The 20208-nt window shown below is 32.3% G+C and overlaps 1 protein-coding gene across 5 annotated transcripts; it reads right to left on the reverse strand.

Annotated features, from left to right (window-relative positions):
* Positions 1–812: 812 nt before the first annotated feature.
* LOC143449883 (receptor-type tyrosine-protein phosphatase H-like) lies at positions 813–20208 on the reverse strand. Of its 5 annotated transcripts, none has more exons than XM_076950226.1 (28): positions 20089–20208; positions 18684–18758; positions 18206–18358; positions 16317–16452; positions 13480–13779; positions 12596–12877; positions 10654–10926; positions 10263–10541; positions 9431–9700; positions 8410–8703; positions 7430–7536; positions 7167–7332; positions 6857–6969; positions 6582–6735; positions 6330–6473; positions 5835–5992; positions 5229–5385; positions 4825–4948; positions 4405–4503; positions 4248–4265; positions 4004–4088; positions 3525–3618; positions 3325–3401; positions 3036–3165; positions 2811–2938; positions 2348–2505; positions 1959–2094; positions 813–1763 (listed from the first exon to the last, which is right to left on the reverse strand). In XM_076950226.1, exons 2-28 carry the CDS (start codon positions 18732–18734, stop codon positions 1602–1604), a joined length of 4248 nt encoding a protein of 1415 aa, XP_076806341.1. In that variant the 5' UTR covers positions 18735–18758; positions 20089–20208; the 3' UTR covers positions 813–1601. The 5 variants fall into 5 exon arrangements, 4 of the variants coding, with proteins under 4 accessions (XP_076806341.1, XP_076806328.1, XP_076806334.1 ...); XM_076950213.1 differs by having other exon boundaries at positions 4405–4515; XM_076950219.1 differs by having other exon boundaries at positions 4405–4515; positions 20094–20181.

Consider the following 20208-nt stretch of genomic DNA (forward strand, 5'->3'; position numbering starts at 1 on the left):
CGGCTGACGTTACAATGCTGTTTCGACGTTAATTTGTTGCCAGATATGATTTCAGGTGATCAAACGCGTTTTATGGTGCCGAGTCATGATTGTAAGATGAAACATATTTTACTCTTTGTCAACTCCAAGTGTTCAGCAACGGAGTAATATGAATTTCAGTTTTGCATCTTTGTATTTATAAGCAGACGTTTCTGTAGATGTAAGGTATTGATCCTCTGATAACCACCTTCCGAGCCTGAGAAACTCAGCATATCAGCTAGTAATATTTATTGCAGGAACTTGCTAATGTTGATAAAGCCCAATCAATAAACGCTGCGTTGCTTCCTGAGAATATTTCAAAGAACAGATACAAGAAAAGTATTTTTCCCTGTAAGTTAATCAAGCTCCTTTCACCTAAAACATAGTTCATGAGTTTTTTTTATCTTAGGATCAATACGTGTTGATTCATGGGATGGTGCAAGATCTTGTAAATGATATAAACTTATACGGAGACACTGAAGCTTACCCGGTCTATCAAAACACATTCTCGTCATGAAATCGCTTTCTTTAACCAGGTTGCAATTAACAGGATGAAATAAAGTGTTGTGTTGATTTTCCCAAGCGTTTGTTGTCAACGCTATCATTATTATAAGATTAGCTGAAGGTAGTGGAATTCGTTTTGTTACGTTACTATGACGATGTTTGGATTGTTCTGTGCTGGAAGATGAGTTAACCAGCGTTTGTTAAAGTTGTCTGGAAACAAATTGAACAAAAACTCATCACCAATGATTTTCCGAGTAACTGTTCTCGAACGTTCGCAACAGAAACAAACAGAAAAAAAGCCATTTTTATTCAGGTTTCTTGCATAACAAATATACATATTTCTATACAGCAGAAACATTCCTTTTGGAGATTCTTGGTTAAGTTATATCACACAGAAAAATATCAACGTGAAAAAAACAAACGTAAGCACTTTATGTCGATAAATGAATAATCGTAACCATTGACGTAATGCTTCGGCAACAATCATCACGAAACTTTGACTACGGAAAGTAAATGACGTTGAAAATAAACTAGTAGTTGTATAATGTTTCTATGGCAGGGTGAGTGAATAACTTGGCAGAACTAATGAGACGCATCATGAATTGGTGACATAATACTGCGTAATAGCATGAAACGTCATCAATAATGTTTCTCCTCATAAGTTCCATCGTAAGACTAAGGTTATAAATAGTTTAGAATTCATAATCAACACAAATTCTGTGAAAGAGTATTTTTAGCGATTCTATATTGCACTGTAAATTAAAAACCTTCTAATAGTGTAAATACAAACTCATAGTGACCGGGTTATAACTTTTAGATTTCATCATATTCGTTTTACAAAATGAAATCATGAGTGTGCAGGGGTAGTTAGAAAAGTGCATGAGAAGGGCATTAAATTTAAGAAAGAGCACCAGTAAGTATCACTCATGGTGTAAATTACGAATGTCACAAAAAGAATACGGTCTGTGAAGTACATAAGGAAAATTGACATAAAACTAATTATATAATAACTTTTGTTTAATGGGAAATGTTGCAATAGATCCTCCCGTAGATTTACAACTGGCTATTTAGTTGAGTTCTTAGATATCCGAGCTATCTAAGGATGCATGGAGGTCAACGAATGCTGCATTTTCATAGATTGGTGATTGCACTGTGTTCTCATAAACTGGATCTTCACCTCTTGCGTCATAAACTTCATTGATGACGTCCTGCACCATCTCATGAAGCAAGATGTATTGTTTCTGTTTGCAAGCAACATGATAATCAGCAAAAGAATAACGATTACATCATTGACGTGCGAGTCAAATCACTTACATTCTGCTACTCATGTAATTGTACATGATTTCGTATTCTTAGTATCCAGCAGAATTATATCATATTTGAACTGTTAAAGAAAATCCGACAGCAATGATACAAAAACTATCAAAGAATCTTACGATAGTCTGGACCATGGCCACCCTATGTCTTCTCATCTCATGCACGATGCCGAATATATCGACATAGTCATGATCCTTCATGTGTTGTAGCAAACGATCCATTGCTATGAAGGTTCCTGTACGTCCCACACCAGCACTGGTAAGTTACCGACAACATTAGTTGACAAATACAAATTACGAGGAAGTAAACAACGATCATTGAATTATTATCAAATGAATATTTGTGCTTTCTTGGCACCGATTGCAAAAGTTTGGTAGCTTATATGAAAACAAAGCAATCGATTTAATTACCAAATAATTGATGCTGGGAAAACACTCATTAGTACGTGTGAAAAAACGAAAACAGAAAATTACACAAGAGGACAACACTTGCATGATGTCATATTCACCTGCAGTGAACTGTGATTGGTCCAGAATCTCTTGTTTCGCGGGAAATTTGTCTCTGGAAATATCTCACGAACTTGACAAGATTCTCTGCTGTTTCTGGAACACCATGGTCAGGCCAAGCTGTGTAATGGAACTGAGTGACAAGTCTCTGCTCAGAATCCTTTGAAATAGAAAAGTCGACGTGAGATAAAGGTATATAATTGATTGACAGTCATATACTATGCGAAAATATGCAATGACATGCAAAAACATTAATCTGGATAAATGAATTACAAAATGCAAGGCATTTGAGTCCACAGAAAACTAAGCTTTCTATAAACTATTTTCAAATTCAACGAACTAGCTTTTACAAGAAAAACGTGCTTAGAGTGTTTAGGAAGAAAGGCTATAAAATTCTAACAACTGCATGTAGGTATAGCTAGCTACCAAAAATTTTTCATTAACCAAATTGCTAACTAAGATTACCTTTGACAACAAAATTTCTCTGTACACCGAGTCTTTAGAAGTCGATTCCACAACAAGCTTCACTGCAATTCCAGCCATAACAACAGGCTCGTTATTGTATGGCCAGTAATGGTCGCATTTTACTCTTTCTGCAAAAACAAGATGAATGACGTGAAAAACTGTTCAAACATCCATTTATTTTACCACCGTTTTATGGCATACACATTTACATTTTAAACCACAAACCTCCTTCAACAATCTGAGTTAACATGACAATAGTTCTTGAGTTTTGTTCCCAGATCATTCTCCAGAAATCTTCTTTAGTGGTAGGAAGTGGACCTTGAGTAGCAATGAACTCATTTTCTTTGCTGTAGCCCTGAAATTTCTACTTGGTAAAGTTTTGAAATAGATTGAGATGACCTTCCGTTATGTATTTTACCAAATTCTTTACTATCAGTGGATCATTAACCAGGCAATGTCGTGCAGGTTTAACCCATGTTTATGGAATTAATTTTGACCAGCAAATTTTACTCACTGGAATATAGTTGGCGTTGATGAAATCTGTTCCTGGTTCATCTCCAATCATCTCAAGTTTAACTCGAGTGATGTCATCTAATATTTATAACAATGACATGACAATAATTGATGCAAGTGATGTATGGTGTTATTAAAACAACAAGTGACAAACAGTAAATACGAGCTAAACTAACAATATTTATTCTAGCATATACCAACATGGCAATATGTTCTTTTTGTATCGATTCTTTGTGTAATTTTCAGATTTAATGGCTTCAGATGTTGATTGGTCAACACCAACGTCCTTTAGTTCCTGGAATAACAATAAACCTGGTAAACATGATATGAATTTAAATTGAATTGAATTGTGAAGTGAAAGCAGTGAATCAGATTCATAATAAAACATGCCACATTCTATTCATAGAAATTTCACTTGAACCAATTTGTATACAAAACAAAACAGAAGCAATTTGATACCTCACAGTGATGTAACAAATTAATAAAACGTGTTTCACTTATAAAGTAAATAAGCTGACGTTACACAATTAATGAAAGTATGTCAGAAATTACTGCAGATAGCTGTGTTTCTCTGAATGCTCTAACAAACACTTTTTATGGCCAACTCCAATTAAAAAGAATTTCGGTTTGCGCAAAGAAGTGTGTACACAACTTCTATTTATATCAACTACGTGCTTTACCTCGTATTCTATCGTAAGAGGAACATAAGATGAGTTTTTTCTCATTCCATTCATGTAGTCATCAAACTCTGACTTCAAAATGGACCTGGAAAATATCATATGAGGCAAAATCAATTACAAGTGTTAAATAATTCTTGTTTCATTGTTGTAATTTAGGTTTAGAATGAATGTTGCTTAAGTCGAATTAATACGACACTGTTTTGTCGTTTAATCAATAAATTTCAACATGACGACTTTTACTGACCTTGAGTTTTCATTTTGTCTAAAAGCAAAACCGAACATATCACAACGAACCATGGCACTTGTTTAATTTTAATACCAAACCAATGCAACAAAACAAATTAAACTATGCTTATATACAGAACAGAAGAATATAGAACAGTTACAAACAAAAAACTCACTTTTTACTGGGCATTGGAGTGAGATCACAAGTTGGTTCAGCAAAACTATTTAAATTGCTGGTATTAGAGAGATGGCTTAAGCTGACATTCATGACAACACTAAAAGATGCTCTGGTTATAAATGAACCAAAAATTAAACCTTGACAATTACAATCAAATAAACGTATCAAAAACGTATCAAAAACTTATCCCATCTAACTGAAATTTCAAGTGTCTACAAACAAACAAACAACTATTTTTTGTTAAGAAAGTACATTTCACTTGAAATTTGTAATATTCGTATTTTTTTCTTCAACGCCCATAATACTATTTTAAATGAGATAACCTCACTGATATCACAATAGTCATACCACATTAATAGTCATCGATCAATAATAAGAATTCTAATAATTAGTTAACTGATCAAATGTTATCACTTACACTTTTACCCGCTTTTGAAAATTATGTCTCCTGTAGTAAAACATTCCACCCACTATGCCAGCCACAACAACAATAGCAGCGCAAACCAGGCCGACAATTAAACCAGCAGAATCATTATTTCCTCCTATTAACAAAGTTAATGGAGGAGGAATGTTTTATATCAATATAAAACGTTAAGATAATGTTTAAGAGAGTTGCATATTTTTAATTTCTCACCCAAAGAAACTGTAAAATTTTTCAGAGACATCAAAAGACGACATGAAATAAACAAAAATTATTACTCTAAAATGTATAAACGAACTTGTTTTTAAAATAGTTAAATATACAATTATTGACATCATTATAACCTAATTCAAGAATATTTAATTTATATCTAAATCAATTTTATTGGAAGTAGTGAATACCAGTTATTACTGTAGAGGACCAAACAGTTGCAGTCATCTGTTGATTTTCAGTCTTAGCAGCCACAGCTACACGATAACCAGTACCAGGTTGAAGTGGATAGTTTTGGAATTCTACATTCCATGGTGATAGAGTTACTGAACCATCTCCAATAATAAACTTTATAAAAATGAGAAATTAACAAATATAATTGATGATGAAAACATCACTATAATTGTTTTGAAAAACTTAAAATAAATATATAGCAACAAAAAAACGTTGATGACAAAAATCATCACAATGATGTAACAATGAAGCATGTGTTTCCAAATAGACAAAACATCAAAAACCTTTGATAAACACATATTTTAATTCTAATTCTAACATGATGGTTTAAAGACAGGCTTAAAGACAGCATTTTCTCGTTCTTTCACAAATTAACTTGTTTATCGGTACGTAGTGATTAGTTAAATCATCTTCAGCTGATCAAAGTAATCACAGTAGTAAGGAAAGCCATGAACACTACATAGAATGAAAATCATACAAAGACTGTTAATGATAAAATCAGATTTAACGAGACAATGATCAATTAAGTTTGTACAAATTGTTTGATTTCATTCAGCAATTACAGTTATAGGGCTGCTTTGTCGAGTTTCACAATTTCTGTTTTGACGAGAATTTCCTTGGTCGGGTCTAGCATCAGTCCAAAGTGTGACACATTCATCACCAGATGTTACATTTTCACAAGTTGAAAAGTTTTTAACATTTGGAGTTGATTTTTCTCTGTCTAAATAACGACCCACACCCAAAATAAAACTTAGCATTTAAAGTGCTTCGTTGAGAACTTTGAAATGTTACAAATATTTAAACAAAATGTAAAGAAAACTCATTTTATAATAGAAGAAAACTAGAACTATAGCAACTTCAAACTGTGTAGTATTAGTTTACACAATACATATTACAACTAAAATCACATGATTTACTTGCAGTAAGCCAACAGACAATAAACAGTTGGTAATTAAGTAAACATTCCATAATATCTTTATTGGTAATAACACGAGTACCTATGGATGCAAACCATATTTTACTCATAAAGTATTTCGAATACATTTCATTGCACTTACCACCAAAAGCAAGATAGACTGCATAATATTCAATTGGTCCATTTTTTTCACTAAACGTATTTGGAGGTAACACAAATGTAATAGTACTGGCCGATGATTCAGCATTTTCAGTAAGTGATAAGTCAGGGTTGGATAAAGGCGGAGCTGAAAGTTAAAACTTCTATTTGTTTGTTCATCAACAAGTCATCATACACAGTGGAGTATATAAAGATACTCAAAAACCAGTAATCAGTTGATTAAGTTAAAACATACGTCCTGGTAGTGTTGCATAAGATTTTGGAGATGTTCTACTTCTTTCCACTTCTCCTTTAACATTTTTTATCCACGAATACATTTCAATTGTATAGTTTCTGTAGGGATCAAGGCCATCAATGATTTGTGGATTACCATCTTCAACTTCAGTAACCTGCTAAAAATATTAAGTGTTATTATGATAACATGTTGTATTGCAACTGTAGCTAGTGCAAACAAATGTAACTTGTACCTAACGAACAATTCCATTCTAATATAATAAAACAAAAACTTGCTTTATTGCCATCGAGATGTATTGTTAAGCCATCATTATAACCATCAGGAGTGGTCCAATTAACCAGAAGTTTATTTGTGAATGCTTTAACAACAAACTCTGGTTCTGATGGTTCTGGAAAAATATTCAAAATACTAATTCATTTTCTGATTATTTCTGTAACCAAGACTGACTAACTTGAATGAGTAGAGTTGATTAACTGGTTAAGTAATTACTTGCAATTTGTTTATTGGTGCAGTTTTTTGTTAGTTTGAAAATATGGTTTAAGTCATTTCTTACACCAATAAAATATTTTACTCGAGTTAACTTACTTGAATTAGCAATATCATGAACTTCTTTACTTGCTACTTCTTTGCTATAAACAATAACGGCTACTGTGTAGTTATTACCCGGAACAACAGATAAAGAAGCTTGTGAAATGTTAAATTCAACCGATATACTATTCGTCACATTGCTTGTGGTGCTGTTGTATTCGATCTATAGTCAAGTCAAAATACCTAATGCTTAACTCTTTCACTAACTGTCACATTTTAAGTAAGTTACATTTCTTTAGACGTAAATTTAAAATTTTTACCAGTATATTGTCTCCAGTCCCATTTGGCTTATCCCAAGTAAGATCAAGTTCTTTATCAGGTAAGTTGGAGTTTTGTGTCAGTGAAATTCTTTTTACTGAGTCTGGATCTGCATTTAAAACAGTTTGGCATAAAAGTATTAAGTTCATTTATGCCAAAATTCCTGAAAATCTAATTTTCACCAAAGCAAAGGAATTCTATGTGTGCAAAAATTGAAGGCATCAATAGCAGTCACTTACACAAGGTCATATATTTGTGCTAGCATCTGCAAATTACATTACCAAGTACCAGTATACATATTACCACATATATAACTAATCAATAATATTTTAAAGCAAAACAAAAAGAAAACAGATGGGACGATTACTTTACCCGGTGAGTGAAAGAAATAGTGACTCGTTGGTTGTGCGCCAACCGAGTTTAAGGCCGATTAAAATGCAAACATCCCGTCCCATTTTGTGTTATTTATGACAGTGCCAATATGGTTTCTTTGACACTTTTTTTAACCATTTACACTAACTTGAGTGATGTTATATTTGAAAGATTTGCAAGTGCATAAATGTGCTAACTTAAACAGTATTGTCATCGTACCATAGACATATTGCTTTTAACAAAATAAACATTTACCACCAATTAAAGCAGAATAAACAAAAAATGCTCAAATAAACCTATAGTACATTTTTGAATGATATGCAAAACAGACAAAATGACAACAAAAATATTATCTTTAACTTTATCCACACTTAACAGATGAAGTTCCAACACAAAGATTCATAATAAATCTAAGGCAATTTATATAGAGAAAACTGAAAGAATTATCCAGTAAAATTTTTTAGTGAAAGAATAAAACAATGTAATTAGTTAAATTTGTATCAATATTATGCGAAAACCAACCTATGAAAAAACAACAGAAGAATACCAAACAAATACACAAAGAAAATGAAAATTATTTAAAACCATGTCGTTTTATTCACCAACTTACTTGTTATATGTTTTACACTTGATGACGGTTGACCAGCACCAGCAGAGTTACGAGCTTTCACAGTGACATCATAAGTTTCTCCTGGTGTCAATCCTTCAATTGTGTATGATGAGGTGGTTACACCAGACACTATACCTGATGATGTCATGGAACCATCAGAAGATGAAAGCCACCAATCCACCACGTAATCCAAAATATCATAACCACCAGATGGTTTATTCCATTCAACTTTTATTTGAGTTGTGGAATTTGTAGAGGGTCGTGATAAGCTTGGTAAATCAGGTTGATTGGAAACTGAAAAAAAAATTAACAGTCTAACACTGAGTAACGGCCAACAACATATCTATGTTATGTTAACGTATCTATGTATCTATGAATACACACATTTAGAATGCACCTACATTAAGACACGAAAAAAATCAGTATTCAAAAGAACTGTAAGGTCTAAATGCGAGCAAACTGAATAATTTAAGTAAAAAAGGAAAAAAATTGGTCAATGACTAAAACAAAACATGAAGTGACTAGAATGAAAAATGAGGTATGATTATATAACATACAGTACAAAAAGCAAGATATATAGGCATTCTGAAAGTTAACTTTCTTTTGATTTTTCTATGTGAGCTTTCGCTAACATAAGCTTACTACTTCAGGTTTAATGGAAAAATAAAAGAGCAGAAACTGCAATTGCAAAAATGCAATATATAACATATTTATCAATACATAACATGTGTGGTGATGATTTTGTAGTTTGGATTAGTGAGTTGTTTTTCTGTTGATTTGGCATACTTGTTTCTAAATTGCTGCATCAGAGTCAAACAGTAAGCTTTCCGAATTAAGGGAAAAAAATCTTTTTGTAGCAGTTTTATGTCGAATGGCAAGGATTCTGGTGTTTCGGGGTTCGGATAAACAAAGTCTGACTGTATTTTCAATATTATTAATATTCAAAAAATTTACTCAATGTCAAAACAGTTCCCAATAATTAAGTCACTTAACAAGTCCAAACAAGCTTCTACAAACTCACATGTAGAGAACATGGCTGATTCGGATGGATCTGCGCTTCCCCCATCATTCACTGCTGTCACCGTGAAACTGTATCTTGTGCTCGCAGTTAAACCACTGATAGTTGTAGAAGTTTCCACAACACTGACGATAGATCCTGTAGATCCAGATGGATTCCACTTCACATTGTACTTAAGAGAAGGGGAATCCCCACTAACAGCTGTCCATTGTAATGTGATGGAGTTGATGGTTGGATTTGAGCTGTTTGTTGGTTGAGAAGCTTGTAAGGGAACTAAAAATATAAACGATATTTAAACAAAATATATATTCTTGCCCAAACTACAAAAGAGATGAAGTCAAAACACAATTAATAAATCAAATTTGTTAGAAATTTGTCACATTCATGTCCATATCCAGCACCACTCGTAGCATCATGTTAATGTTATTATCAGTATTTGAATCCAGGTGAAGAATTTTGTATTTAGTTGCATTAGCTGTTAAGTTATGAGAAATGACACCATCAGAGTTGGCTGTTGCTCATGTGATGATGTATTCTGACATTTTGTCAGCATTTCATCTTTTAATTTCATGGTTTATTTTATGGCCACAAACCAGTGAGTTGGCGACAGAAAACCAAAAGATATGTCGAAAGTTAGACTACGAATTAAGCAACCAAGCAACCTAGAATGAAGAATAAAGAAGAACCAACAAGAATAAAGCACAAGACGTAAACAATTTCAGTTTAGTGACAAAGCTAACAGAAAATCATCACAAAGATTTCTAAGTCGCTTGCACAATATCACCAGATATCATAAGACGTAAAACCACACTTTGTTACATTCCACAAGACCAACCTGTCGATTGTGTTTTGTCGCTTTTGTCTCCATTTCCAGCATCACTTTTAGCATAAATCTTAACATCATAATCGGTGTTTGAATCCAGGTTAGGAATTGTGTATTTAGTTGCAGTAGCCGCTGCGTTATGAGAAATGACTCCCTCAGAGTTTGGTGGTGACCATGTGATGAAGTATCCTGACAATTTCTTTGCATTTCCTCCAACACCAGGGCTACTCCAACTCACATCAATAGATGAAGAAGAACTTGTCGTTGATAAAGATGCAACTGGTCCAAATACTGACAAGAAAAAAACAATATTGGTCACCTTTTGAAGCTGATCAACACCATTAAAACCAATGCATGTTTCAATGCTCCAACTAAAAATCACTTTCAGTTGGAACCAACTGACCTGTAGTTCCAGCAAAGTCACTTTTATCTCCATCTCCTGCTGCACTTGTAGCAAGAACACTTATGCTGTACGCAGTGTTTGGGTTCAAAGAAGGTATTGTGAATGGTGCAGCATCAACATTTTGTGTAGAAGGACTTTCTGAGCCAGTTGACCATGAGACAGTGTATCCAATGATAGAGTTTGCACCTCCACCAACAGGTGGTGTTGTCCAGGTCACATCAATAGTTGAAGATGAACTACTAGTGGCTGATGTGGAAGTAGGCTGACTAAAAGCTAAAAAGATGTCAACCATTTAGTGATGTGTGAATTATTTACACAAATAACAGGTCATTATAGTAACAACTTTAGTTAATCACGTTTAACAATATGTTATTGGTAACTTAACAATACTTTTAAAGTCCATGTGAGAAATCTCAGTAAACCACAACATGAGTGATTGCATTTGGTACCAGAATCAATTTATTTATTTGAACTACTTTTGGATTAAATATAAAAGAAGGCTTAAGAAGTTCTGTCCTGCCAATAAGTTTATCACATGCTTCCTACTTTCTTTTATATTAAAATTTATTCCTAGCTCTAAGGTTTGAAGTCGATGTTATTTTTGTAATAATGTTATGTATTGTGTTGTTATTGATTTAGTCGTTATTGATAAAAGCCTTAAATAAAATACAACATAAAATATTACTTAAAATTTACAGTAAATTAAATATTACGTTAAAGGCTGTTTTAGATTTTTTTGTTATATAACCACAATTTCATGCAGCTTCTGTTGAAACGTATGCAATTTTATAATATAATGTGTTATAACGTTGTTATAACATTGTTATATAATGTAATAATTATAATGCATATTGTACATAATATGTTTATTGTAATATAATGTATTACAATAATAATACTGTTATAATATTATAACAATGCTATATTAAATGTCATATTTGTTGTTTTATGCTCTTGAAGCTGAAAGAACCACACTTAATATGCAACCTAGTGGAAAATGTTTTTCCTTGTTTACCTGTTTTGAAAGGCATAATATAATATAGTGCAGCTTATTTGATTATCCGGTCTAGTTGGGACAAACTGTAAAACTAACTCTTGGGAAATTAAAACAACTTCAACGAAATTGCACAATGCAACTTAAATGTGCTGCTCTCCAGCATTCTACTGATTTTGATGCTTAGAACCATTAATTTTCTCAGCTACAGCATTAAAATACAAATACTACAGCGGCAACAAAATAATCAACCCAACGATCAATTCCTAAACTTGTTACTTGATTTTATTCTGAGACAAACAATTACAACCTATTGGGATGAAACGTTTTAATTTTTTGAAATTAAACAGTAGTTTTTACATCCAATCAGAATAGCTGCTTTGGTGCAGGCCAAGCTATATGAGATATTTTGCTATCATATGGAAGTTCACATAATGCAATATTGCATTCACAGATGAAGTATATACTGTTTTTACAGCTTCAAGATGAAGCGTTATAGAACATTAAGTAGTCACCAGATTTATTTGATTATACATAATGAATGGTGGCAGAAATGCCAAAAATAATAAGTGGGCTATGGACAACTTCATTTTATGTCCTTTATCAAATTAGAGAGGTTAAATAAATACGCAAGAGCATGACTTAATTCTTAACTTTGAATGGTTTTTGTATGTCATGTCATACCATGTAATATATAGCATTATAGCGTGACTACATTTTCAAACAACAGCGTATTACAATATTTGTTGCTACACTAATTTTGTAAATTTATAGCACAACATTTAAAATGCCTGCCCAACCATACCAAATTGCTTCAGGCGCTATCGAATAAGCATTGACTACATCCCTTTTTATAGCACTTCTCAAAAACTTTCAAAAACTGTTTACACCTAAATTAATTTTTAAATTCTTAAAACTTGCCCAGCTTTATTGCTTCCTGACTTTTACCTGTAGTTCCTGTCACTGCATCAGACTTATCTCCATTTCCAGAACCACTTGTAGTAGCAGTTACTCGTATGGTGTATTCAGTGTTGGAGTTCAATCCACTGATGGTTGTTGATGTTGAACCATCTGTAGTGGCCGTCATTGAACCTGCACCATCTGCTGGTGTCCATGATAACTCATAACCAGTAACTATTACAGCATTTCCACCAGATGGTGCACTCCATGGCACTTCAATTGACAAAGAAGTGGTTTCTCCTACAGTCAATCCGGTTGGTTTGCTGATGCCTAAATTACTATCACTAATTAAATTATTATTCAAAGTTGCTTTTTGTAATATGGTAAAATCTATAAGCTTATCAGCCACCTTTAAAAAAACTGACGTTATTTTACATTAATTAATGAAAACTTGTTTTCTAAATTTTAAATACACAAATATCTGTCAATAAAATTGTTAACTCTCACACAAATCATTTTGTTTCACAAAAACTTTCAAATATTCAACTTTTTGTATTCAAATATTCATCGTCAAAAAGAGACGTGTATCAAAAAGTTTAAGTTCCTGTTCAAACCTTCTTTGTTTGCAGTGAAAAGTCAATTTCCATGCATCTCATATTATTGTGATTAAAATAAAGATTTTGGTTTTTGGTTCATGAGTTTTTTTAACACCGTTAAAAATAGACGTGTCTTAAAAAGTTTAAGAACCCCTGATCTAATCAGAATAATAAAATGCTCAATTAATTTTGGAAAAACTTTGTAACACAGCACAGTTGATATAATAACATTTGTACTGACTCGCTTTAGGTGCAACTGAATTACACTAATACAATAGTGTTATAATGATGACAACAATGTTACAATAATGACTACTAAAGATCTGTCTAACTCACCAGTTGTCTGGGTAATAGGCGGATTGCTCTCATCAGTGAATATCTCACCATCTGGAAAAACGGCGCTATCCTTCCAACCAACAACAGTGACAGAGTAATGAGTGTTGGCAGCCAGTTCTTTGATTGTTAAGGAGCTTGCAGTTGCATCTGCAGTGCTTTGATGTGAAGTGGTTCCTCCAGTTTGATATAGCACTCGATATTCCGTTAAAACTTGTGCACCATCATTTGCATGATCCCAGTGAACTTTAAATTGTGTTGATTGGACATTGGTGATCTGGACATTGCTGGGTGCTGCTGATGCTGAGGAAAACAATGAGCCTTGTTAAAACCAGGGATGAAATTGTGATGATTAAAACCTGTCCATGAATATTTGTCTCATATTGTAAAATATGATAGATGTTTTCTGCCATTTAACTCTTTCTTCTATGTATAGACAAGTTTTTAATTTACTATACTTTCATTTCTATTTAAAATAACATTCTAACTTAAATTCAAACTATTAAAAAAATACCAGCTATATGCTGCTCCAACTGAATAGATAAAATATATGCTTACTCTTGCTCACCACAATTCCATGTTTTATGTTCGAAAAAATAATAGACTTTAACATTGAATTAAGAGCATGTATTTGTACTTGTAGAACAATGATATTATTCTTAAACTTGAATAAAAAACAGTAATGAGATAATTAGAGGCAAACACTGACATATACATAAATACTTCAACAGAATCATGCTGTAATTAACATCTAAGTACACAAAAAGTACATCTTTTTATATCAAGAGCCAACAGAGATCATTCTGAAATAACAGAATTCCCTCTTTGTTGAAATGAAAAAGTTACACCACAAAAACAGAAAGATTAAAGATGTTAGTCCTATGTAGTAATAATAGTTTAAAGAAAGACTCAAGTGAAGAAACGTAATAAGCAGATAATTAAGATTTAGGTTGGCCGTGTCTGAAAATAAATTAAAAGTAGTAAAATATTTACAGTGCAAAAGCTATAGTACATTTTAAGTTAAATTAGTATAAAAAATGTGGCTTCACGTTAACTTACTAAAACTGAACCTATTTTGCTTGAAACATGACTTCTTGGCTTCACCTAATATGATCTCTTTAGACCGGCTTTCAAAAGACTCAAAAAAATAACATTCACAAACCACTTGTTTAAAGTATACACTACGTTGTTAATAGCATTTTAGAAATTTAAAACACATGAGATCTAGATGCATCGAATAACATCTTTGCTTCTACAACAACATGCTGTGTCAATTTTTAAAAAAATCAGCGTTAAAGTAATTTTTTCTTAACATGGTCACTGCCAACCATGAGATAACTGGTGCTTATCATCCTGCCACCAGAGCTTCACAGTCAGAACTTACAAATGAGGCGAATATTGCTTGATACCTGAGACCAGATAGGCGAACCAGGCATTCAATTTGTTATGCAAAAACATGCCAGAAAGCGGCTTTTATACATTAATGCTTGAAAGTTTTTGTTTTGAAAAGCTTTTCTATATTTTGGATAAACCCTTACATTGCTACTAAGACCATTGATTGAGGTAAACTTATTTCTAAAACAACAAAACGTTCTGAGCGTCTGGAAAGTTCTTATAGTCTTGGTGAGATTTGGCGATAATGATTTGAAATGAAATGAATTAGGATTTACTTTAAACGTTAACCCAAAATATTTCCACCTAATGCTACAGGGAAATGATCAAGTGATCACTAACAAGAGTACACCATACATACATAAGGGTGACTATATCAAGCGTAAATCAATATTGTGATGGAACAAGTTCAAAATAATCAGATTAATTCCAGCAAAACCACAAGTTATCATTCATTTGTTCTTAACCACCGGTACAATGATTGTCTTATTCAAACATTTCATTTTTCACTTGTTAATCTTATTTCTTTCCTGAAATTAATATAAGTTTCCAATTAAAACCAGGAAAAAGCTTAAATAAGCTTGTATATAATGCTAGGCCATACACAACTGCACATTCACACTGATTTCGTAAAAATAAAAACACGAGTCAAAATATTTTCTGAAATAATGCAATGTCACATGGCAAGGACCCACTAACTGATTACACTTGCCAAAAAAAATTTTTCAGCGAACTCTACCTAATGTTGGGTCACTGATTTCAAAAATGCAATTTAATTTTTCCATCAAGTCTAGTTTACTTGCTTTCATGCACTAAATTTTGAATAAAATGTTTTTATTGAAATCCTCCGTCTCAAAATACTAATGAAATAATTTTGTTAACAAACTTGAAAACCTGAATCATAGTAAGTTAAAGATATTTCCAACTAATGCTCTATCTCTATGGAAACGATACACTGAGATCTCTAACATGTATATTGACATAAGGGGAAGTATTTTTATACCAGGATTGGTTAACATCATTGCCAGAATAAGTTCATATAATAATTCCATGATAACACCAAGTGCATGTATTTTGCCCATTGTTAAGTTCACTGTTGGATCCAGAGATGATCTTATTTCAACATTTTTTATGTTGTTCTTGCATTGATCTCATTCTTTTGATGAAATAAGTATGAGCACTTATGCGTAAGATTATGTATATAAAATCATACATGATTTCATAAAAAAATGTGAGTCAAAATATTTTCTTACGTAAAGTAATGTATGTATATGCCACATAAATATGGCAACAACACAACAATTAATTATTATCAAAATGTGACCAACTTAACTGCTTGCAAAAGATTATTGATACAATGCAAATGTAAATGTGGGTTTCAATGGCATTTAAGACATCAAGAAATTATGACATTATAAAATGTAACATGCTTCCTGTACTATACATACCTGTTTCAAGTCCAAGAAATTCATCTACCGGTACTTTAGGAAAAAAAACAGATTGATCACTATATAAGTAAATGTCATATATGGTATTTGGTGTTATCGAAGCACCAGCAGGATCAGTAGTTGAGGTGACTTTATACTGCAAATGAAAATATGTTTGTTTAAATGAAAGCTTAAGTAAAACAGTCATGAAATTATAATTGTTAAACAAACTTGTCAAAACAGTCATGAAATTATAATGGTTAAACAAACTTAACTAACCCGTTATTGTAAACACAAACTTAGAACAGAAAGCACCACTATTATGTAGAATCTATAACTGCTAAACTAGACTAATACTAAACGAAACCTAAACCATTGCTGCTAAACTTCAACAACCCACATTCATGTAATGTAGGTTGTTTGTATATTGTTTGAGCTTTTAACTTTTGTTTATATTATTCATAATTTGACATTGAAAAAGTTAATATTGATACTATTCAAACGTTTCTTCAAAACAAATATCCACAGAAAACAAAAGTTGAATTAACTAAAGATCAACCTCAATTAAAACTAGGTCTTACGTTTCTTGTTCTGGTCCAATTAACACCAGAATTAATTCATAAACTCAAAGTTGACAAATCAACTTAAACATTTTTGCAATTAGAAACTAAACATTGGAACACCAAGATGGAACAAAACTCTGTCCACCTAACAAAATAACCTGTTTTCAAAAAGCTAAGCTTATAACCAATCATATTTCAGAGCAACCATTGGCTTTCTAAGCACTCCAAAATTTAACAGTCATGTGACCACGGTAATGTGGCAATATCAAACAAAAGATATTAATAGAGTATTTCTATAAAGGTAAAAATAAAAATATGCAACCAAACGTCCATCAGAGTGGGAGAGGAATAGAATAAAATCAAAAAGTGTACAAGGCTATTCCAGCCACACAGCATTCCATTCACTGTCCTATCAATGAGCTGCACTAATGACTTCTTGGCAAGTTGTAACAGTTGCAGTGTGGAAGACACAAAAGGACCAGATGATTTTAGTTGTCAGACTTGCTTATTAGCTCTCGATACAATAAGCTTTATGTGGAGCAGATGGAACAACTCAATCGTCTGACAAATCAGAGTAAGAGAACCTTATTAGTGGCAAAGCCTTTCAGATTGGATGTTTGCAGCAATGATTGGAAAGTTGTCTAATGGTACGAGATATTTAAGGGCAGAGGGGCCCTGTTGATTGAAACTTTTAGTTTTGCAAAAGACTGAACTATGCTGGTAGAATGATGCTTAATTTAAAGGCAATGATCTACGATTGTTGTTTTAAAGTTTTTTAACATATTTAATTCGCACCAATTTACTTAGTTCACTGACACTTCTTCAAAGTTTTTTGCTATGGAGAGGTTTGCTATAAGCAAATTACCAGTTTGACAGGTTGCATCTATACAAAAAATTTTTGAAATAGGCTATATTCTATGTTGGTTATTTCTATGAGTCATTACTATTAAGTAGATGTAAAAACAGCAAAGAGTAAACCAGTGTACTGGCAACATTTTTGCTAAAACAAGAAAACAGAGTAAAATTATCAATTTCTATAATGGACAAAGAAAGTTGTTAAAACTCACATTATCTGCAACAACAAATATATTAATGAATTAATTATGAATATTGTGGACATGGAGCTATCTTTAGCTAAAATTATTATAACAATAAAAACAATTTGTGTTCTGATAATAAATATTTCTGTTTTTCTGTGTCATAACATAAGTTGCAAAAACTATAACTAAAAGCATATACATAAAACTACTACTTTAAACTACTTTATCTTACTGTTACATCTTAAATAAAATGGCATTACAAACTGTGCACTTGTAATACAATAACCATGCAACGAAATGTACTAACTGGTGATGTGGCAGCAAGGGCAGAAGAAGCATTTGCTGAGGAACCACTTGCCACAATTGATATCTTATAATTAACGCCACTTTGTGGATTCCAATTCATGGTGAAAGACGTTGAACGGATTTCTGATCTTGTCAGTGAACCTGATTGCACTATCTAATGATGGAAACACACAATCAGGCATGACCAGAACTATATGACCTTATTGCTACAGAATTTAATGGCAATCTATCAGCAAATATGGTATGTGTATTTATATGTGTTATGTTTGAATCAAATATTACTAAACTAACATTTAGCAAAAATTACTGATGTTAGAGACTAACATCAGTAAAACATAACACAATTAATTCAATTATTTTTAATGTTCAATTACCATATACAAGTGTTTAGGATCTACTGATTTTATATGAAAATCAAAGTAAAATAATAAAAAATCATTTAAACCATGATCGAAGATGGTAATTTTAAAGCTACTTACCGTAGTACTAAGACATGAAATAAAAACAAGAATTAAGAGTTGACCCATCATTAGTTGCTGCAGTTGTTCATAAACCTAAATAAAAAACAGCATAAGTATATATCGATAATAAAAATAATAAAGCTATGTTAAAAGTAAAAAACGAATTAAATCACTTCAAAGTAACCAAGTAACACAGCTCATTGTTAAACACAAGTAACTACAATGAAAATGTTAGGTAAGAAATAAAGTTAGCTGCTTTGAAGTAAATTCAAATGGGTTGTAAATATTTGTAATATGTTAACCATTTATTGCCATCTGGTTTGCATTTGGTGTCTAGCAAGATGTAACTATAAATGCTAAAGACACAAACAGCACAAGAAAAAGTGGAAAGCTAGATGTGGAGCTAGCATGTGAAAACATGATAAATAAAGAGAACTTATGCATGTCATATGCAAACTTGAAATCTCAATGCTTCAATTCACTTAAACACAATAAAGTTGATTTGCTTTCAGAATCTAACAAACTGTAACTATGGAAGCTAAAGACACGTTGCAAGCAGCGTAAGAAAAGCAGAAAGCTAGATAGCATGTGCAGGTCAGTGTAAACATACTCTTACTAAAATAAAAAGAAATAAATGCATTTTCCCACACACAGTGGTATGTGTAAGTACTTTAGGTATATAATTTACTCTTGTCCATTCCAGCAAAATATTTATGCTTAATCACATCCTTGGCAAACTTGATTTCATAAGGACAAAGCATAAAGCGCATAATTTTACACACATAACCACATTTTCAAAGCTTTGCAAACTTTAGCTTCAAAGTTACAGGGCATTGTGGTAAATACAATTCTCACGCTTACCCTAAGTTTCTTCTAGCCAGCATTTTTATGTATGAAAAGGTATATCATGGTATATCAATAAACTATTTTTATCTCTAGATTGTGTTTTACTTACGTGAAAAGGTTAATTTTTAACTCTATGTCTAGGTTATTTATTAATGCTCTTGTTAAAGATAAGTGATAAGGTAAAATATAAGATAAATAGCAAACAAAGTGACTATTTCACCATATGTAGGTCACGCAGCTCGTTGTTAAAGATAAGCGTTTGGGTTAGGAGAATGGGTATGCGAAAACTTTATTATAGCTATTTAAGGTTTTATTTGAGTTAGATTAGAAGGTAAATTTAGGCTAGATACAAGACACTATGTAATAAACTAATAACATTTAAGTTTGGTCAGCAACAAACTGTAAAAATAGCTTCAAACACAGGATTATTTCAAGTGAAATAGTGGCAGCCAATAGCAAAAGCCTAACTACATCATTTATGATACACAAATATATTGAAACCAAACATTTTTTCAAACAATACCAAATTGTCAAAATAGTATAAGACAGATAAGAGAGCAAGGGTAACCTATCTTACCTTACTTTAGTCGATTGGTGACTTAGAGCTTGAGCTGATGATTAAACCGAAAACGTGAAACGTCGTTACATCGTCAACTTAATTTTCACATGCAACTAAAAATGCACAAAGAAAAGGAAA

The sequence above is a fragment of the Clavelina lepadiformis genome, chromosome 1 (genome assembly GCF_947623445.1).
Source record: "Clavelina lepadiformis chromosome 1, kaClaLepa1.1, whole genome shotgun sequence".
In the NCBI taxonomy this organism is placed as follows: domain Eukaryota; kingdom Metazoa; phylum Chordata; class Ascidiacea; order Aplousobranchia; family Clavelinidae; genus Clavelina; species Clavelina lepadiformis.

Bases quoted from the DNA above. Each gene is read 5' to 3' on its own strand.
- LOC143449883 (XM_076950213.1), bottom strand. From the start codon at position 18,734: ATGATGGGTCAACTCTTAATTCTTGTTTTTATTTCATGTCTTAGTACT. The intron at 3,402-3,524 runs GTTGGTATATGC...TATAAATATTAG, and splicing joins CAAAAAGAACATATTGCCAT to ATGACATCACTCGAGTTAAA. The intron at 2,095-2,347 runs GTGAATATGACA...GTAACTTACCAG, and splicing joins CCAATCACAGTTCACTGCAG to TGCTGGTGTGGGACGTACAG.